At 39.5% G+C, this 18,191-nt stretch overlaps 1 protein-coding gene across 5 annotated transcripts in view; it reads left to right on the forward strand.

The window, feature by feature from the left end:
• The window catches only part of mctp1a (multiple C2 domains, transmembrane 1a), a 140,900-nt gene that overhangs the window by 21,269 nt on the left and 101,440 nt on the right, over positions 1–18,191 (forward strand). The window contains exon 1 of one of the 5 annotated variants that reach the window (XM_024804558.2): positions 6,229–6,313. The exons of the other annotated variants lie outside the window; for them this stretch is intronic. Coding sequence (XP_024660326.1) covers positions 6,272–6,313 — 42 coding nt within the window. The 5' untranslated portion in view covers positions 6,229–6,271. Of the gene's footprint in view, positions 1–6,228; positions 6,314–18,191 lie in introns of those variants that run through there. 5 annotated transcript variants of the gene reach the window in all.

Genomic DNA, 18,191 nt, shown 5'->3' on the forward strand with positions numbered 1-18,191 from the left:
ATATTACACTGTATTTTTAATTGTAACTCTAACACTAATGTTTTAGTGCCTAAACATGTGACACAGTATTGTGTATTTATTGTGTGTATATAATCAGTAACACAATTTCAAATGATGTGATTTCATTAGAGTAGGAAATAAAGCGATTTAACCACTTATCCCTTGGGCGGGAATATATCGTGCCCGGCCAGGCTCCCAGTGTGATAACCTCCTTTGTTGGCAGCCTCAGGGGCTACTCAACTTAGCTTGCTAGACTATGCCCTTTGTAATGTTACTGCCCTTCCTGTGTCGTGACTTAAATCTCTCTCTCTCTTTCTCCCAACCTGATTTTCATATGCTGGATTTCCCCCTTGGATTTAATTTTGTTTTGAAACCTTTGCCTTATGTCCTTGTACTGTTACCTTCATTTGCATTTTTTTTTCTGCTTCTACCCTCAAGCAGCCTGTTTTATTATTTCTACTTTGTTTCTCTTTCTATCATCTTGCTCTGTGTTGGTACTGAAGATATTTTTGACTAATTAAATCTGTTTTTTAGCATCACTAATAATATCTGTCTCCTGGGCTTATGTCATCACATCTATTGCAAGCTAATTACTCCTCCTGGATGTAATGAACCCTAACCCAAGTTTATGATCTCATCATAAGTTCACTGTCGTGTTTTGCTACTTTCCTCTGTAGCAACATTTTTGATTCACCCATCAGTTGTTTGTTCTGTATATACATAAAAAAAATGCTCATCATAGTTTCTTAATGTGATGTAATGACAGCTCAAAAAGTTATCAAGGAGCCGTTAAGAAAACCAGCTAGTGGGAGGGATATACCGTGCCATAAATCTATATTAGTTGTGATTATTTTAATTTTTTTAATTTGGAAACAGACCACCTTATATCCATCAATCCCAGGAAAAGGTACAGCTGTATGACTGACTGCATAGATTTACACTAGCACTGTGGAAATCAGTGTCAGGTGAGAAAAGTTGTTTTTTGTGTGCCATAGTTGAAATCTGTACAATTAAAAACAAATAAGTGTCATAGATAATAACTTTTGAAGGGACTTTGATGAAGATGTACACATGCAGCATGACAGCATGGTCTCAGCGGTCAGCACTCTGTTACCTCACAGAGAGGAGGTTCTGGTTCAAGCACTTCTGTTTGTAGTTTGTAGTTCTCACCATGCTTCCACATGCATGCCAAGTTGATGCTGCCTATGTGGTCCCAGGACACACTTGCACAAGAGGTTGTTGCTGTCAAAGATTTTCCCTTTCTGATTTCACAGAGCCTGCTTTGATTCTAAAAGGTTAGCAAACACAGGGACAAATCTTGTATCTGAGAAATGATAGTACAAAATAAAGTAGACTGGAAAGGCAGAAAGAACTGATTAAAAGTGAGAACAATGAAAAGCAAAAGCTGGGAAAACAATTGTGTGTGTTATACTAAGCATCTGAGATATCGTAATCGTACACAGCGTGGCGGTGGTTAGTGTTGCTGCCTCACAGCAAGAAAGTGCTGGGTTTGAATCCAGTCTTTCTGTGTGGAGTTTGCGTGTTCTCCATGCGTCTGTGTGGGTTCTCTTCGGGGGCTCTGATTTCCTCCCACAGTCTAGGAATGTACATGGGGTTAGGGTAATTGGTGATACTAAATTAACCATAGGTGTAAATGTGAGAGCGAATGGTTACTTGTCTCTCTGTGTTAGCCCTGTGGGCAGATTGGCGATCTATCCAGGGTGTACCTGCCTCTCACTCTATGACAGCTGGGATAGGCTCCAGCCCCTCCCGTGATCCTCAATTGGAAAAGCGGAAGAAAATGAATGCATGGATCTTATCTTATCTGGAGCTTCTGCTGGGACAGAGATGAGCTGATTCCTGCAGTTGCATAGAGAGTCTACTTGTGGCTACTGCTTTAAGCTTGTTAAATTGATTATTGATCTGAACTCTAGAGAAAATGTCACAAGCTTTCTACGAGGCATAGCTTATAAAAATAATTGTCTCTTGTGAGCTTGTCTGACTATCTGTATGTTTTCCACTTCTCTTCCTGTCCATCTGCCTGCCTGCTAGTAGAAGCCACCGTGCCACTACTTGTTGAAAAACCTTCCTATTTTTTGCATTTAAGACACTACAGCAGACTCAAAGACTGTTTGAACAGCTTTTGTCATTTGTATATATTTGTCTTATCTTTTTAAATTCATGTTATGATACACATGTGTGTGTGTGTGTGTGTGTGTGTGTGTGTGTGTGTGTGTGTGTGTGTGTGTGTGTGTGTGTGTGTGTGTGTGTGTGTGTGGACGCCTTCAGTGATTTGTGGTGAGTAATGAGCAGACAGATGGTTAACACTGCAGGGTTTGTTGATGCCAACATTGGAGATTAAAGCAAGGATAGATGGACAGCATGGGTGTGTTTGTTTATGCCATATACATGCATGATTGTGTGGAGAAGACAAAAAGCCTCACATGTCGTATCAGGGCTCGTGTGTAAAATTGTTTATCAGCTAAAGAGCAGCAGGAAGAGCATAGCCTCAATTGTCACATACTCTCTAAATTGACATATATAAGCACAACTTTAAGTGCAGACTTACTCATATTGTTCTGTATGTGCAGCTATTTTTATAAGGTCTGGGTTATGTCATTCCTAAACTTGCCAGATTTCCTTTGGCTTCAAGAAAATGTGCCTCATTATGGTGTGCAGCGAGGCATCATAAACTACTTTGTTGTAGCTTTTTTCTTAAGCGACCTCCATGAATTTTTTATCTGTTTCTTCGTCATGCTAATGCCTATGAGGGCGAGGTGTGTGTCTGTTTGTGTGTGCGTGTGTGTGTGCTGTGTTAGAATGAAATCAGCAACTAAAGTCATAAGAGCTGCTGACTGACACACTGCTGAACAAGGCTAATACAACAGCACTCATGAAAGGGACAGCTGTCTCGTCCTGGGGTCTGACTCTGTTGTAACATAAGAACGTGCAGTCTCTCTCTCTCTCTCTTTCTCTCTGTCTCTCACACACACACAATGCACAAGCACGTATGCACACAAACATGCACAAACTGGCCCGCCTTGTCAGAGTTTTGTTGTGACTCTGCAGAGCTGTCTGTGGCAGGAAGCACAGCGGCACCTCCCTGCTGCTGTGCCCCCTGTCTGGCGTGGCATTCACCCTGTATGTCTACAGAGAGATCAAAAAATGTATGCACTCTCTATTGTGCATGTCTCACAGCATTTCCTTCCTTTCATGTGCTATTGGGTGCTACAGTTTTATATTGCCATCTCTCCTTTACGGGATCATTTTAGTCTATTCTACAGTTAATGTCTGTCACAACTTTCCTCCTTTGTTGTGACCCTGAGTGCTGCTGGCAAATGGTTTCTGTGTAATATTTTCTATGTCTACAATCCAGCTCTCCTCTTTCACTGGTTCTGGTTCACCTTTCATCTGAATTGACACACTTTTTCCACCCTCTTACAATTACTTATTTCTTTGTTGTTGTTGTTTTGTTTGTTTTTTTTAACTTTTTGACTGAAGTGAACCTTTCTGCAGTTTCTCCCATGAGCAGTCTCTATTTTTTGCTGTGGATTTATAGCTCACACTGAGAATCTTTTATTATATGAATAGCTAGCAGGCGGAAAATCATTGTGGATAGTACTGGAACAAAAAGACGGGGAAACTCGGCAAAGAGATTGGACTTCAGTATAGTATTTATAGCTTAAATATTGCAGCACATATATCCTGCATTCAACTGGATAGTGTTATCTGTAAGGCATTCTGGCATGGTTGCATCATAAAATGTACTGTGCTCACAATAGAACTGAATTGTATAAATAAAGTTCCTTCATCTTGTGTGAATATCTGTGTTGCTGAACTAAGCACAAATAAATAGTTTAATTAATGCAACTTTTCTAAAGGCCATTTTAATTGTTTCTGTTAACCTTGATTGGCTATCTGAGTGAAAGAAAAAAAAAACTAAATTACCTCAGCACCATGTCCTAAGGATAAGTCCCCAATCAGCAGAAAAGTTGCAGTTTTACAGAATTGGTGGTAATTGGTTTTTAGTCCTTTTGTTGCTTTTCAGAAAATAAATGCTTATTCAAATTTGCCATGACTTTCTTTTGATAGTCATATGACACTTTTCACACTTTTAAGAGACAGTTATGTGTCGTTAGAGAAATTGTTTGCGTCAGTCTAGTAACTGTTTCTAAATTGAACAGATTATGGGAAAGTCTGACGACTATTATAATATTTAACATTACTAAAAATCCATAATTCATAACTGAAAATTTATATTCCTAAATTAAAAAGACAAAATGCACTGGTCGGCCATTTTATTAGGTACACATTGCTAGTAGCAGGATTAATCCTCTTTTGTGTTTTGCCTTCAGAGCTGCCTAAACTCTGCGTGTCAGAGATTCAACAATTTGCTGGGAAACATTCCTCAGAGATTTTGGTCCATGTTGACATGTTGCCATCACACAGTTGCTGCAGATTTATTGGCTGCACATTCATTGGATTGAGATCTAGTGAGTGTGGGGAACTTGCAGTCAGGTTCATTAAACCAGTTTTATTTTTTTCTGCTTTGTGACATGGTGCGTTATCCTGCTGGAAGCGGCCATCAGAAGACAAGTACACCGTAGTCATACAGCGATGTACATGGTCAGCAGTAATACACAGATAGGCTGTGGCCAAGAGCATATCCCTCACATCATTACAGTCACCAGCAACCTGAACTGTTGATACAAGGATGTAGGATGGATCCATGCTTTCATGTTGTTTATGCCAAATTCTAACAGACCATCTGAATGTCAGCAGAAATCGAGACTCAGCAGATCAGGCAATGTTTTTTTCCCATCTTCTGTTGTCCAGTTTTGGTCAGCCTCTGTGAAGCCTCAGTTTCCTGTTCTTAGCTGAGAGGAGTGACACCCGGTGTGGTCTTCTGCCTCTTTAGCCCATTTGCTTCAAGAGTGGATGTGTTGTGTGTTCAGAGATGTTGTTCTGCATAGTACAAACCAGACTCCTCTGACCTCTGGCATCAAAAGAACATTTTTGCCCAGAGAACTGCCACTCATTGGATAATTTCTCTTTTTTGGACCATTCTCTGTAAAGCCCACAGATGGCTGTGTGGGAAAATCCCAGTAGATCAGCAGTTTATGAAACAGTCATACCAGCCCATCTGGCGCTAACAACCATCCCATGTTCAAAGTCATTTAAATCACCTTTCTTCCTCATTCCTGTTACCAGGAATGAGGAAGAAAGGTGAACTTCATCAAGTGATCTTGACCATGTCTACATGACCAAATGCTTTGACTTGGCGCAACCTCACAGTGACTTGGTCCTTTCTTAATGCTTCATTTGACATTTTTACAGTAATGGAATAACTGTATTTCCTACCACTGGTGTTAATTATCATGAACAAATAAGCTGGGATTTCTATTGTTCTCCCCATACTGGTGATATATGTGAATGCAGTATTCTAGTTGTGTTTCTAGTAAAGCCCTGTTAATGCTGGGCTACACACTGATGAGAAAGAGTATTATTTAATAAACGAATGTAGTGGGTATTTAAGTGCTTTAATATTATACTGTATTGATACTGCAACAATACCAATAATATGAATGGGAGGGAGAATAAAATGAAATTCTAGGAAGAAAATCTGAAAAGTGTGTACATGTGGGCAGCTGTCTGCGGCGGGACTTCCGGTTTTACCTTGAGCAAAACCCAATGAACACCAATTAACCCAATTTGCCTTGGCTCACAGCTCCAAATTAGAGAGATCCTGTAAAGTAATTAATGTGAAATCCATAAATGCTGTCATCTCTACAGCTTAGATTCTCTGTCTGTCAGTGTCTCCATGTGGTAATTCAGAATAACACTACTGTGTAATCCTTACTAAAGTCCAGCTAAGGGGATTGGTGACTATAAAACGGGCTCTCTCACTGACTAAACATCTGTGGACACGGAGACAGCAGCTGGTACCGTCTTCCTGGATGTGTCCCACGTTAACTTCATTTAGTATCGTTCCATCTCAGCAGTTTAGGCACTCTGCAGTGAGTATCTCTGCACGGTCTTGTGTCTGAGTGACAGCAATAGAGAAAGGCAGACAGAGCAGTATGATAAATTGTGAAGCTGAGTGAGGTATGCGAGAGCCTCACAGCTGGTTGCCCTTTGCTATTCGTGTGTTCATGAGCACGATACGCAGGGAGCCAGTGTTTGTGTGCGCGCCTCTTTCACAGAGGAGCGTAAGCCAGCAGCAGCAGCAGCAGCAGCAGCAGTAGTACAGCGGAGCGTGTTCAGTGTCTGGATGTTAGCGCTGCCTCTCTCAGCTGTGGGACGAAGCCTTACTGTAGGTATTCACACACACACACACAGAGATGCATAAATACATGTGTACATATTGCTGTTTTGACACTCTCCATGCTGATTTTCTTGTGGGATACTTTTCCATATACTGATGCCTCTTGCTTCCCATGCATGCTCTTGTATTATGCCAAGGTAAATAGTGGTTGTAAAGCACCATTCTTTAATTCCAGGAGTAATTCACATCCTGAGGATTTGACTGTGGTAATCATTGGATGTGGAAATGTGTTGTTCACCAACCAAATGTTTCTATCACTTCAGCACGTTTGTCCATTTGCATTCAGAACCCATTTTCATACAGAATTTCCATAAACCCGAGTAGCTGCTTTGTTTACGCAACAATGTGTGCTCAGCGTTACCAAAAGACAGCAGTGACCATCTTTGAACTATATGCTTTCGTGCATGTTTGTGCGCTTTATTTGTGGTAGGAAGTGGCACGGCGGAGGTGCAATGGGTGTGTCGTGTCCAGTTTCCAGTAGTGTGGAACCTGAGCTGGTGCTGCCGGTGTGACATGACACACGGTGTTGTTAGTCACTCACTGGAGAGAGAAGAGGAGATAACAGTTTTTTTTAAAAAAGGGATATCCTCCTGCTGGAGCTCTCTTCTTAACGTCAAAACACAGAAAGGTTCAAATGTTTCGGTATTTCCTTCCACCCCCTGCAGCTTTGCAGCTTTAGACTTGTTTCCTTAATTCCAGTTTTATGGGCTTGGTAACGAACGTGCTCTGAATGAGAGAAAAACACAATTGATGGATGATGAGATGTGAGAGGGGGAAGTGAGGGGATCGAGGCAAGGCAACGGAGAACAAATGGGAAGAAAGGAGACTAGAGGAAAGCGAGAAATACAGAAGGTGAAAATAGTGGGGATAGCCTGAGGAGGGGGAAGAAAAATGCTCTAATGGGGAGTATCTTTGTGACTCTCTCTGCTGATGTCCCTCTTATCAGACCAATGCTGGATATGTTGCAGAGATTCTACAAGCAATCTTTGATTGTGAGCTTAGGTTTTTTATGAATTTACAAGACCAAGATCAGTTCATGACAAGGAAACATTTGATGTAAAAGAAAAAAGCCTCCAGGGGATTTTCACATTTCTGCATCACACCTCAAGCTGTCTGTTGTTCATATTCAGAAAAAAGAGAATAATTTCCTTCTAAGAGATGACTGCAGGTTCTGTTGCTTCACACATCCAGTAGTGCAGCTCATGCATAATGCATACTATGGAGTTCTAGTGGAAGTTTTAGGTGCTAAATGCAGAATTCATAAGACAGTTTTAGGTTTTGTTTTATAAACTTAATTTACTGCATTACTGCATGAACAATGCTGTCAATTTATATGAATCGAAGGGAGAATAAAATGGAAGCTGCAGGAAAAAAACAGAACCCCGGTTTGCCGTGGATCACAGCTGGATGGGCAGCATTAAATGGATGTAAAGCAAATAGTATAAAATCCAAAAATGCTATCATCTCCACATTTGCTTTCTACCTCGCTGTCTTAGTACTTTCCAGCACTGTTTCTATGTGGTAACTCTAAGTAACACTAGCATGTAATCTTATCAAAAACCCAGCTGATGGTGCTGATCATGTTTTAGATGCTAAATTGAATTTTCACAATACTGTTTAATGTGGAATCCTGTTCATTTTTTAATATTATCATTTTATTTACTGCATTCATTGCATTTCTGTGTAATGATTACAGTACAATAGGCACATGTGATCCAGTTGAACATGCTCTTATCATTTTGTACATTTATTAATTCATGACACACTGATTAGATTCGATTTATAAGACATAGTTCTGGTTTCATTTCGATGGATTGCATGTTTTGTACCAGCGGCATCCTTAGAGTGTGAAGGATGCTCTGAAATCCATTAAAGGAAAAACTAGTACTGTGTCGACACCCTGTGTTTTTAACCAACCAGTCAAGCTGCTGCTGCAGGACCACATTCATCAGCAGCTTGTGCTATGTTCACTCCCACATCGAGTTTCATAATTTAAAAGAACTTCCAAACAATGACTGATTACCTGTCAATGCTCCCAGCAGAGTTCAGCAACCATGAACACTTGCAGCATATCCCTGGTGTAAACATCCCCCCCGGGGAGACTTTGAGAGGAGAAATCCTTCCTTTTCTTTAGCTACTACTGTTATTGTCGGGCAGTATATTTTTTGGGAATAAGTCAGTGCAAAAATAAATAGCCACACTGCTTCAGTGGTTAGCATACCTTTAAAGTCAAACACCCTGAACATAGCAAATTGCTAGTAAATTAAGCTTTGTAGCGAATTGTTTCTTTGTTGAAATAATTTGTGTGGAATGAAGTGAAGTGTGTTGAAGAATAGCTAAAATTATTTCTCCGTGTATGCAAATAATAGCTGTGGGTGTGCTGCTCAGTTGATATTGCCTTTTGGAGCTTTTTGACACCTAGGTATTTAAACAATTTTCACAGAAAGGAAAGGAAAAAAAACTCATTGCTTTTGTCATATGCTCACTCACTGCAGCAAAATTCATTGTCTAAACTGTTTCCCAGGCTTGTGTATCTCTATGAATCAGATAAATCCACCGCCTCCCCGTCTTCCCCTCTGCTGCTCTGCATCACAGTTTCTGTTGCTTTTCCGTCTCTTTTCATCACTTGGCATATTGCTTTATACACAGTCCATCGCCTGCTCATTGCGGTGATGCCGTCTACACCTCGTCTCACATGTCAGTCTGAGGCTTTTGCAGCAAAGGTAATAAGGAGTATGTGACGTTTTTATTCTGCTTGCTGGTTTTCTTCCTAGTGTGGAGGTGGTACCACAGTCTTTAATCAGCGCTATCATCGTGGTGTGCAGGGATGACACTAGCTGGCAGAGAGACAAACTGATCTATTTTGGAAATTAAAGGTTCATTGGACTGGATGCTGTCTATAATTGTCACAAACATATTCCTCTAGTTCTGCTCTTCTATGTATTTTAGGTTCATAACCCTATACAGACATTTTCTATGGAGACTCTGGTACATAAAAAGTGATGCCGATCCATCTGGTCAGTGTTCCTAAAATTTTACACAGCAGGTGGTGCTGGATGACATGCAGGAGGTGTAGCGTTAAACGCTAAATACTGTAGCTCTTATTGTTTGACTGTGGATTGCTTTGGTTTCAGATCATTTTTAAAAACAAACAGATGAGCTATATAAATGTTGCTCAGACCAGAACTATCTAGCATCACGATTCAGATGGAGAGATGGGAGTTTGTGCTGCCAGCAGTTCTGATGAGAGGCCATGCTTTGTCAAACACTGTCACTTTATCATGTTGATGTCATTAAATGGATCCATGACAAATGGCTCATCCCGTCCCCTCCAAGGCCAATAGGGGTAATGGCAGATAGAAAGCTAAAGAGGAATAATCTAAATGATTAGAGAAAAAGGTGGACAGAAGAAAGCGATTGGACCAGGACAAAAAAAAAGAAGCTAATCCCACAGCTATCTCACTGGATAGATTATACTTGTTCACTGAAGGAACTACAAAACACAGGAGTGCATTAAAGATTGCAAGTGCATTTTTTCTGCACTCATTTGAATTCTTTTCTGAAAAATGTAACAATCCTTCCAAGATGATGATGTCAGAGAGGGTTGCTGATACTAGCAGGCTTTAGTAGTAGCAAGTTGCAAGTTAAAGAAAAAGACAGTGTAGGACCTGCATGTGCTGGTAATGTGCTTTTTAGGCTCATGAATACACAGTGAAGTCCAAAATAGCAGTGCCATTAAGGAGCATGAATACTTTTTTTTATTATTATTCATTAGTCGTTGTTACAAGATGTGCTGGTAATGATATACAACAAGCTGAATCTCAGGGTGTCCACAACAACAAGCACATCAGTGATTTAATGTAAAACAAAATTGAAGACCTGTTTGCATTTAATTAACAATACAAAAAGATTTTTGGATATTTTCCTCATTTATTCAAATACTCTATAAGCACTGAGTGATTTTCATAAAACCACAAAACCCTAGAATGCATTTCATTGGCGTCTCTTCAGTCAAATAAATGCCCATTAATCTACACTTGAAACACTCGATCTGTGCTTTGTTTAGCTTGTTTAGTCGTTATGTCCCTTATAACCACGATACACAAGATAAGATTCGAGATATAACGGAATTAGAGTTCTCTGAACTTCACACAGAATGTATAATGTAAACAAGAGATAAATACTTTTTATGCTGACATGTATAAAAAGTATAAGAAGATCTAAGAAGTAAATTTTTTTCTTTTTAGATTAGAGATGGCACGATACCACTTTTTAATGTCCGATACAGATTCCGATATCATAAATTTGGATATCTGCCGATACCGATATGAATCCGATATAGCGTATTTTGTAATCAATAAAACAGTTTTTTTTTATAAATATCTTGCTGCATTTTGTATAAGTTCATACTCAAGTTTTAAAAAACAAGAGACTGAAGCTATTCTGTTACACCTGTGTGCAAAAAACACACTCCACCCAAAACATTTTATAGTTCAGCAACACTGATCAATAAATTTAAACCAACATCATCCTCCCTATTCTGGTATTTTAAAGAGTACTTACCTACCTAACTACTAGGGTTGCCAACTCCCAGCAAAAATATTAGGGAACCACCCCCCCTCCCTTAATCGATGTAATCAACTTTAATTTAATGCAAGTGTAAAACAAATGCACAATAATCAATTATTTTTCTACAATAGTTAAATAGATTCAACATCTTTCTTCAACAGAATTGCAGACTGCACAGATGGTACCTTCCCAAAGGAAAAAGGACTATAGCTTACTAGGGTGTATATTAGTGTATATTACTTTATACTATAATGGATAGTCAGGTGACCACTTTTGTTGTAAGATTCAGATAATTATTTATTTATAAGTTTTTAAATGACATAATAAAGAAAAATATTTCTTGGTGCCCCCCTTTTCCTGTTAATGCCCTACCCTGGCAAAACTTTGCTAGAGCCGCCCCTGCACAGTTACCAGCCGTCAGCTACGTAGAAAAGGATCCTGGTGTTATTTGTTTCTCAGAAACAGTTCGTAACTTCCCTTCAACTCATTCATGTCACCTAAAAGGTAAACCTGTTTCTCCATCACCTGTTCAGCTCTGATGATTCAGTAAGGACATCTCCTGGTTTCATCTTCATGTTTCCCTCTCACATATCCAAACGTATATCATGACCAGCAGCTTTTACAGCCTTGGCTCCAGCAAACATCAACTGATACTAGAAAGTAATATTAAATAAATTTTAACAACAGCTTTTCACCCTTAAACGCGCTGCTGTTATTTATCCGCTGGTCTCCTGTTTCTAGCGCAAAGTGGGCGATAAACAAAGAAGAAAGACGAGACTTGTGGCAGAAAAGCCGATCAGCTGATCATTGATCAGTTTCATGTTTGAAGTAATAACAGGAGAGGGAGGGGGAGTGAATGAAAGAAGTAGATGCAACTGAGCAGCAAAGACGGAATAATTCCAGCTTTGTGTCTATTTTTTAATTCCAGCTGAAGTACGGGACAAATCGCTTCCTTTTCACCTCAATATGGAACTCCGATGGTCAGTCCAGCTGTGGCTCAACATATCAGTTGTTAAGCTTAACGTGGAAATACTATGCAAACATTCAAGGATGAACTTACACACTTGCTTTACTTCTCTAGGATAGTTTTCGCCGAGATGAAATGCTGCGGTTAGGAAGCATGTAGCGAGGCTCCAAATGCTCCAACAGACTGCTGACAGGTCTGGGAGACAACAGCCGCTCTATCACGTGACACATACTGCTCCGATGCGCCGAGCTGGGTTACGCCAAGTAGGGTGTTTTGTCAGGTCATTTTGTGATACTTCGGATCGGACTACATTTTTTATTTCTCTCCGATATCCGATCCAGTAATTTAGGTCAGTATCGGACTGATACATAATATCGGATCGGTCCAGCTCTATTTTAGTATGAAAAAAGCGTGTCTAGTCATATTAAGGTTGGAAAATGTTGGTTTATGAGGAGACAACAATACAAAAAAAATCTATAAGGCAGAAATTTAACTGGTTTACTGTGAACATTTTAATCAGAGCATCGATTTTAGGATTCTGCTGCTAAATTAAATGTTAAATATTGCTAATACATGCTGGGATGTTTATCGAATGATGAAGAAAAGCAATTGTCGGATATTTGGTACAGGGACCAATAGTGTATAGTATGATGTACAGTGTGTAGTTTGTGTGGTTTGTCAAAAAAGCACATCAGCGCTGTTTTTGGCTTGTTTATTTTTGCTGTAAAGTCGCTGAGCCAGCAAACGTAGCTCTGGATCAACGTGTTCTTGACGGTTGTGCTCCGCTCTGCTCTGTTCAGAGCTTTGCTTTGCCTTGTTTTGGAAGTCGTGTCAGCACAATCTCAGACTGGCACTGACTCGTCTCTGGTGGGTTGACAGGTTGGGTTGGCAGCAGGGCGACCAGCTTGTCTGTCTGCAATGTCAGCAGCACTTGACACTCGTGGCTCAGTTTGTCAATGCACCAAATTTACTGGTGATAAACACATGGGGGAAACCTGCTAATGTTCCGCATGCCGCCAATATTTGTGTGTTTTAGTTCCGTAACATGATATTTTGTGTAGCCCTATTTTGAAGCTTCAACATTATTCTGGAGGGAAAAGTGACCAGCTTGGTGTATCTGGTTGTCTCTATCTTCCTGTGTTTAACTTTTATGTAGTCTTTAGAGCTTTTCAGGTGTCTTCTATTTATCTTTAAATTTAAATTAAATCTTTGTTTTTGCATTTCAGGATACCACTATCCTTCACGCTCTTGAAGTCGCTCTACCTTTACTCAATCTGTGACTCCCTTTTACTCGATTCACGTCCTCAGCCCTCGTCTCCCTGTCAGACCTTTGTTCTTCATTATTTATGGAGAGTGGCTGTGTTGTGTAACTGTCAGTTGCAGCTGATAAGAAATCTGCTCCGCTTGCATTAATTTCGACTGAACAGTCACCAAATTTGTGTCTGTCTCCGTCAGTCTTCCGGTGAATGTAATTTGTCACACCATTTGCCTTGTGTTAGAAGTCATAGCAAGGATAGGTTAATACAGTTGCATCAGAATGTGGTGTTAACACATTTAACACTTTTTATCCACACCAATGAGAGTTTCCCTTGAGGTACAAGAAGATGTCTCCACAGTAACACTCTGGGATGTGTTAGCTACTGCTGCTGGTGATCTGGGGGTGATTGACTTTGTTTAGATCCTGTTGCCTGTGATGCCATAACTATGATCAGCAAACAGATCAACATTTAATAAACGTCAAGGCAGGGAGCATTGAAAATATCCATAATACGCAGCGGACTCTTATTTTTTAAGTTTCTCTTTAACCCTATGATCAAATAATACTGTAATATTCTCAGCTAGGCTTTCAAATGTTTGAAATGATAGGAATAGATTTTGGACCACATTTGTTAAACACAGACCTGTGCTGTATAAATGCACATCAATGCACACTCACGATCTGCAGTTTAATCTTGCTCGGCAAAGGATTGGAAAGAGACTGATTCCTTTATACTTCCTGATTCAATGTTGACCACCTATTCTACCATTACCCAAAGTAGGCCAAGCCATGCAGCTCAGCCCTGACATCTGGTACAACTGGGAGGGAGGATCATGACACAGCTGGCAGGAATAATGGAAACTGGGTTATTGTTCTGAGTATGGAAATGAGAGCTGTAGAGTTGCATACAGAGGACACTGAGGATGACATTAAGAGTGATTATGGCAAGAAGCATATAATGACTCATAAGGGTACTTCTCCTTGATGGTGATTTTGTCAACAGGCTCTAACGGGAAAGAAGAGATGTTATCACTTTTTGATGTAAGATATTTATTGATAATTAACAAGGCTTTGAGCAGAGCCACTACTTTCCACTACTCCTGTTTTCTCCAGTTACTCAGTGCTGTAGCACTATCACTGAAGTTTAGGGCCACTGCGAGCATCAGCATAACTTTGTGCTGAACATTGGGGGGGATCTAGACAGAGATCAGATTTATTTAGATCTTTGTCTAAATAAATGTGGGTAAGTTCCCGGATGATTGAACATGCAACTGTTTTGCTGGTAATAATTGAAATGGGTAAAGAAAATCAACAGCCTATTTATGCAAGATGATTCATAATTCTATGGGGTGGGGGGGGGGTTGTCATAACCCCCCTGGAAAGTACGCCCCTGACTGTGAGTGTAATTTAAATTTATGTAGACAAGCCGATTGGATCAGTTGTTAAAGACAAGGAACAAGAATGGAATGGGATTTGCTCGAGTATTTCTTGCATTGTCAAACATCTATGATATTTTTTGTTTAAGTCTTTTAAAATATTATTTGCATGTAGCTAATTTATTAACCTTATAATTTCATCCAAAAGAAAGAAAGACTGAGTGAAACAAGTAATATTTACTGTTCCAATTTTGGCAGGTACTAAAATTATGAATAATTAACCCTGTGTAGATTGAGAGACAGCAGGAAGTTTTAAGTAAGAGGCTAATTAAATTTCACACCCTTTTTTTTTCAATCCACTTGCTCTAATTAACCAGACACTGTAAAGAAATGTTACGTCAAGGTGTCATGAAAGTCCCTTTAACTTGCTTTATTTCCAATGGCCAGCAGAGGGAGATTCCTCTTGATGCAAAACGAGGTCCAGTTGCTAAGAGGATGCTATCTCTTACTTGACCTATGACCTCAGTATATATTTTGTTAAAGAGTTTATGCTGTCAGTCACAAGCTTCAATACAGCTGCTTGATAAATATGTAAATATTTAACAATTATTTAAAATCAGTATTAGAGCAGTCTGTGCCTTAGTGTGTGGCTACTTTGTGATTGACAGGAAAGTCAAAGTGCCAGACTTGAGGCTTTTGTCACCTTGAACTCTCAGTAGAGCCCAAACAATTATTATTATTATTTTTTAAAGAGATCATCTTCTGAGAATTTGATGAGCAGCTATACTATGTCTGTTGTTGTTTAATTTAGATTTTTCACTACTGGACACTTTTTAATAAGACCCATATGCAGGCATATTGTTCTTCATGATCACTGAAGACATTGTATTTCTCTTTAGTTTTGTGTTGTTTACTTAAAAAATATATTTTCATTAGAACGTGCTAAGTCCTCCAAGGCAACTGCTTTCTTTTTCTCATCATCCATTATACTCTGAACAATAGCTTGGAGCTTACTTTTGCTAATATGTGTTTCTTGTAATGGCATCCATTGAATTTTAAAAGATTAATGCTGGGTTGCTGACAATTCCAGAAGGGCCATTACTTAATGAACGCCTCTTGGGTGTTCATTCATCTAGTTCCTTCATATCATAGCGTATAAAGAGTTATTGATTTCAGTCGTGGATCGAAGCATATCGATGACCGTAAGAGAATAATTCTCTGAAGTCAATCATCTGAACAACTGCTGAACTTAACAAGTGATGAGTTTACTGCCTAGAGAATTTAACAATGGCTGTTTTGATTAAACTGAGCCAATCATTAATTACCAAAGCCTATCAGAGTGAATCTATTTCAAACAAGTGAGGTTAAGGTGTCACTGCTTGCAATGTAGCATTTATGTCATGAGGAGTAAGTGTTTAAACAAGCTTTACTTCAAAAACAGCTGCTGGCTTGTAGCTAACTGTAAGATCTGTATAGCGTTAGCTTTAGCCACTTTGCCTTTGTTAGCTTCTACGTTCAGCTGGGTGAGGCTGATTTAGGAATCTGATTAGGTTTGTTGTTACAAATAATCCTCCATGGTTTGCTTTGTGTCTTCACTCATAGTGAGGAGCAACCATGCTAGCAGGATGTTAGCATGTGGCTGTAATTGTCCCTGTGACTATTTGCCTGCTATGCACATGCTATGTGCATGCATGAAATGGACCAGCTCTAACTGTACAAATGGGGGGCCGACTGGTTGGTCACTATTCTGGTCCCCTGCCAGTCAGTCAGTGGATTTCTAGTGTTCATCTATTAATTTGACTGATGCATTTAACTAATACTGACACAGATCAAGCAAACCCATTCTCATTCACCTTTTTATTATGCTCTTAATCATTTGATTGCCTATTTATGTGACTATGGCTCTTCTGCACTGGGTTTTACATGCATAGCTGATAGACAGAATTATCTTTATCCCGGCTATTAAACCATTTTTGAGCCGCATGATAATACAATGGGAGGGGCAGGGGTTCATTTGGGCATATTAAAATCAAGTTCAATTGTAAACAAGTTTGGCATTGCTTCCATATGATATAATGAAGTTTTTTATTAATGCAAAGCGAATATTTTACACACCTGTAAATGTTTAAGCTATCATCAGGATCATCTGCATTATCTCTGTTCAATTAAGAGATTCATTATCCTAGTCAGAGGATAGAGAGTGAAGAAGCTTGCTCTTTGTGCAGTGGAGTTTTGGGCTCTTATTAAGAAAAGAAGCAGCAGAGACCTCATTATCTAGTTGAGTGGCTACTGGGTGTCTACCCACTTCACTGCACTGGCCCTGTGTTCTGTCACATTACATATTACCTGGCTGCACATACTCAGGAGAAGAGCGCCTCGGTAATGCCCCCGAGATAGTGGCATTTAATGGAATATCTTACTGGGCTGAGATAGTTTAATGAAGTACATTTTTCAAGGTTTTGTGACTACCATGGTGTGATGAGCAAGAGAAATATGTGTATATGTAATTTATCTACAATATTTTAATTAAAGTAATAATTAGTTTGTTATATTTGAGGTGAAATGTGTTCTCGTGTAACTGATACTGAAATGCAATGTTAGACAGAAAGAATGCAGGATGAAAGAGAGCAGTGGAGAAAATTGTTTATTTTTATTTATTCAGTCACGAATTCTGTGAGCTGCTGACATTTGCAATCTTGACTAAAGCTGACTGAATGGAAATATGCCATATTTTTGCATACCTCCTGTGTACATTCAATAAGTAATGTAAAGCCTTTTATGATGCACAAATTTGTAATCACATTTTAAGGTGTCACAAGGATTGTTTCAACATCCCCGGAGTTTCTTTAACATGTTTCTGGCTGTGAATTATTTTTTTTCATTAATGTTTCTTTATGCAAATTGTACCTTTTGCTGTGGGTCAAAATACACAAGACAAGGGCTGAAATAGTTGAAAGTGATTGTGATGCTTTCACGGTGTATATTGCAAATCATTTCAAATCACATTTGTGTCAGATCTTTCTTGCAGAAAAACAACTTGGCTTTGAAGATATGTACATACAGCTGGAAGCAACCTGTCTTCTTCTACACAATTTCCCTCCCCCATATCGACTATAATTAGATCAAGTACATAAAAGACAGATTTCTAGCAATTCATCAGCCTGCACTGGCAAACCAAGAGCCTTCCTGTCCTTATGTGTACATATTTACAAGTGTACACGTATGTGTTCACAGATTTATGGGGTAGAAAGTGCAAACCACTGTATTCAGTGTGTACAAATTATATATGTGATGGCATCAAAGCTAATTGTCCCTGGGGGAGTTGCTATATTATGTTTTTTGGTGCTGTAATACTTTTTGGGGAAAAGGCATGGCAGATGCAGAGCACAGACCTGAGAAGCAGTTTAAGAGTTTTATTATTGTCTCTGAGATGAATGTGATGTAAAAGAATGGATGTGTCACATCAAGGATGGATGAAAGCAGGTTGTTACTGAGGCAGACTGGTGGCCGTGCAGGTGGGAAGATTCGCAGGTAATGGCAGAGAATGAAGGTGATGGAGAATGAGCTAGCAGGAGAGTGAAGTAGGTGAATGAGATGAGATGGAAGACAGGTTGATATTAAAAGGGGGATGCTGGCTGGTACAAGGGGGATCTGGGCATAGTGAATGCACTGGCTAAAAGGTAGGGTGCAAACAGG

Source organism: Maylandia zebra, linkage group LG12 (assembly GCF_041146795.1).
Source record: "Maylandia zebra isolate NMK-2024a linkage group LG12, Mzebra_GT3a, whole genome shotgun sequence".
In the NCBI taxonomy this organism is placed as follows: domain Eukaryota; kingdom Metazoa; phylum Chordata; class Actinopteri; order Cichliformes; family Cichlidae; genus Maylandia; species Maylandia zebra.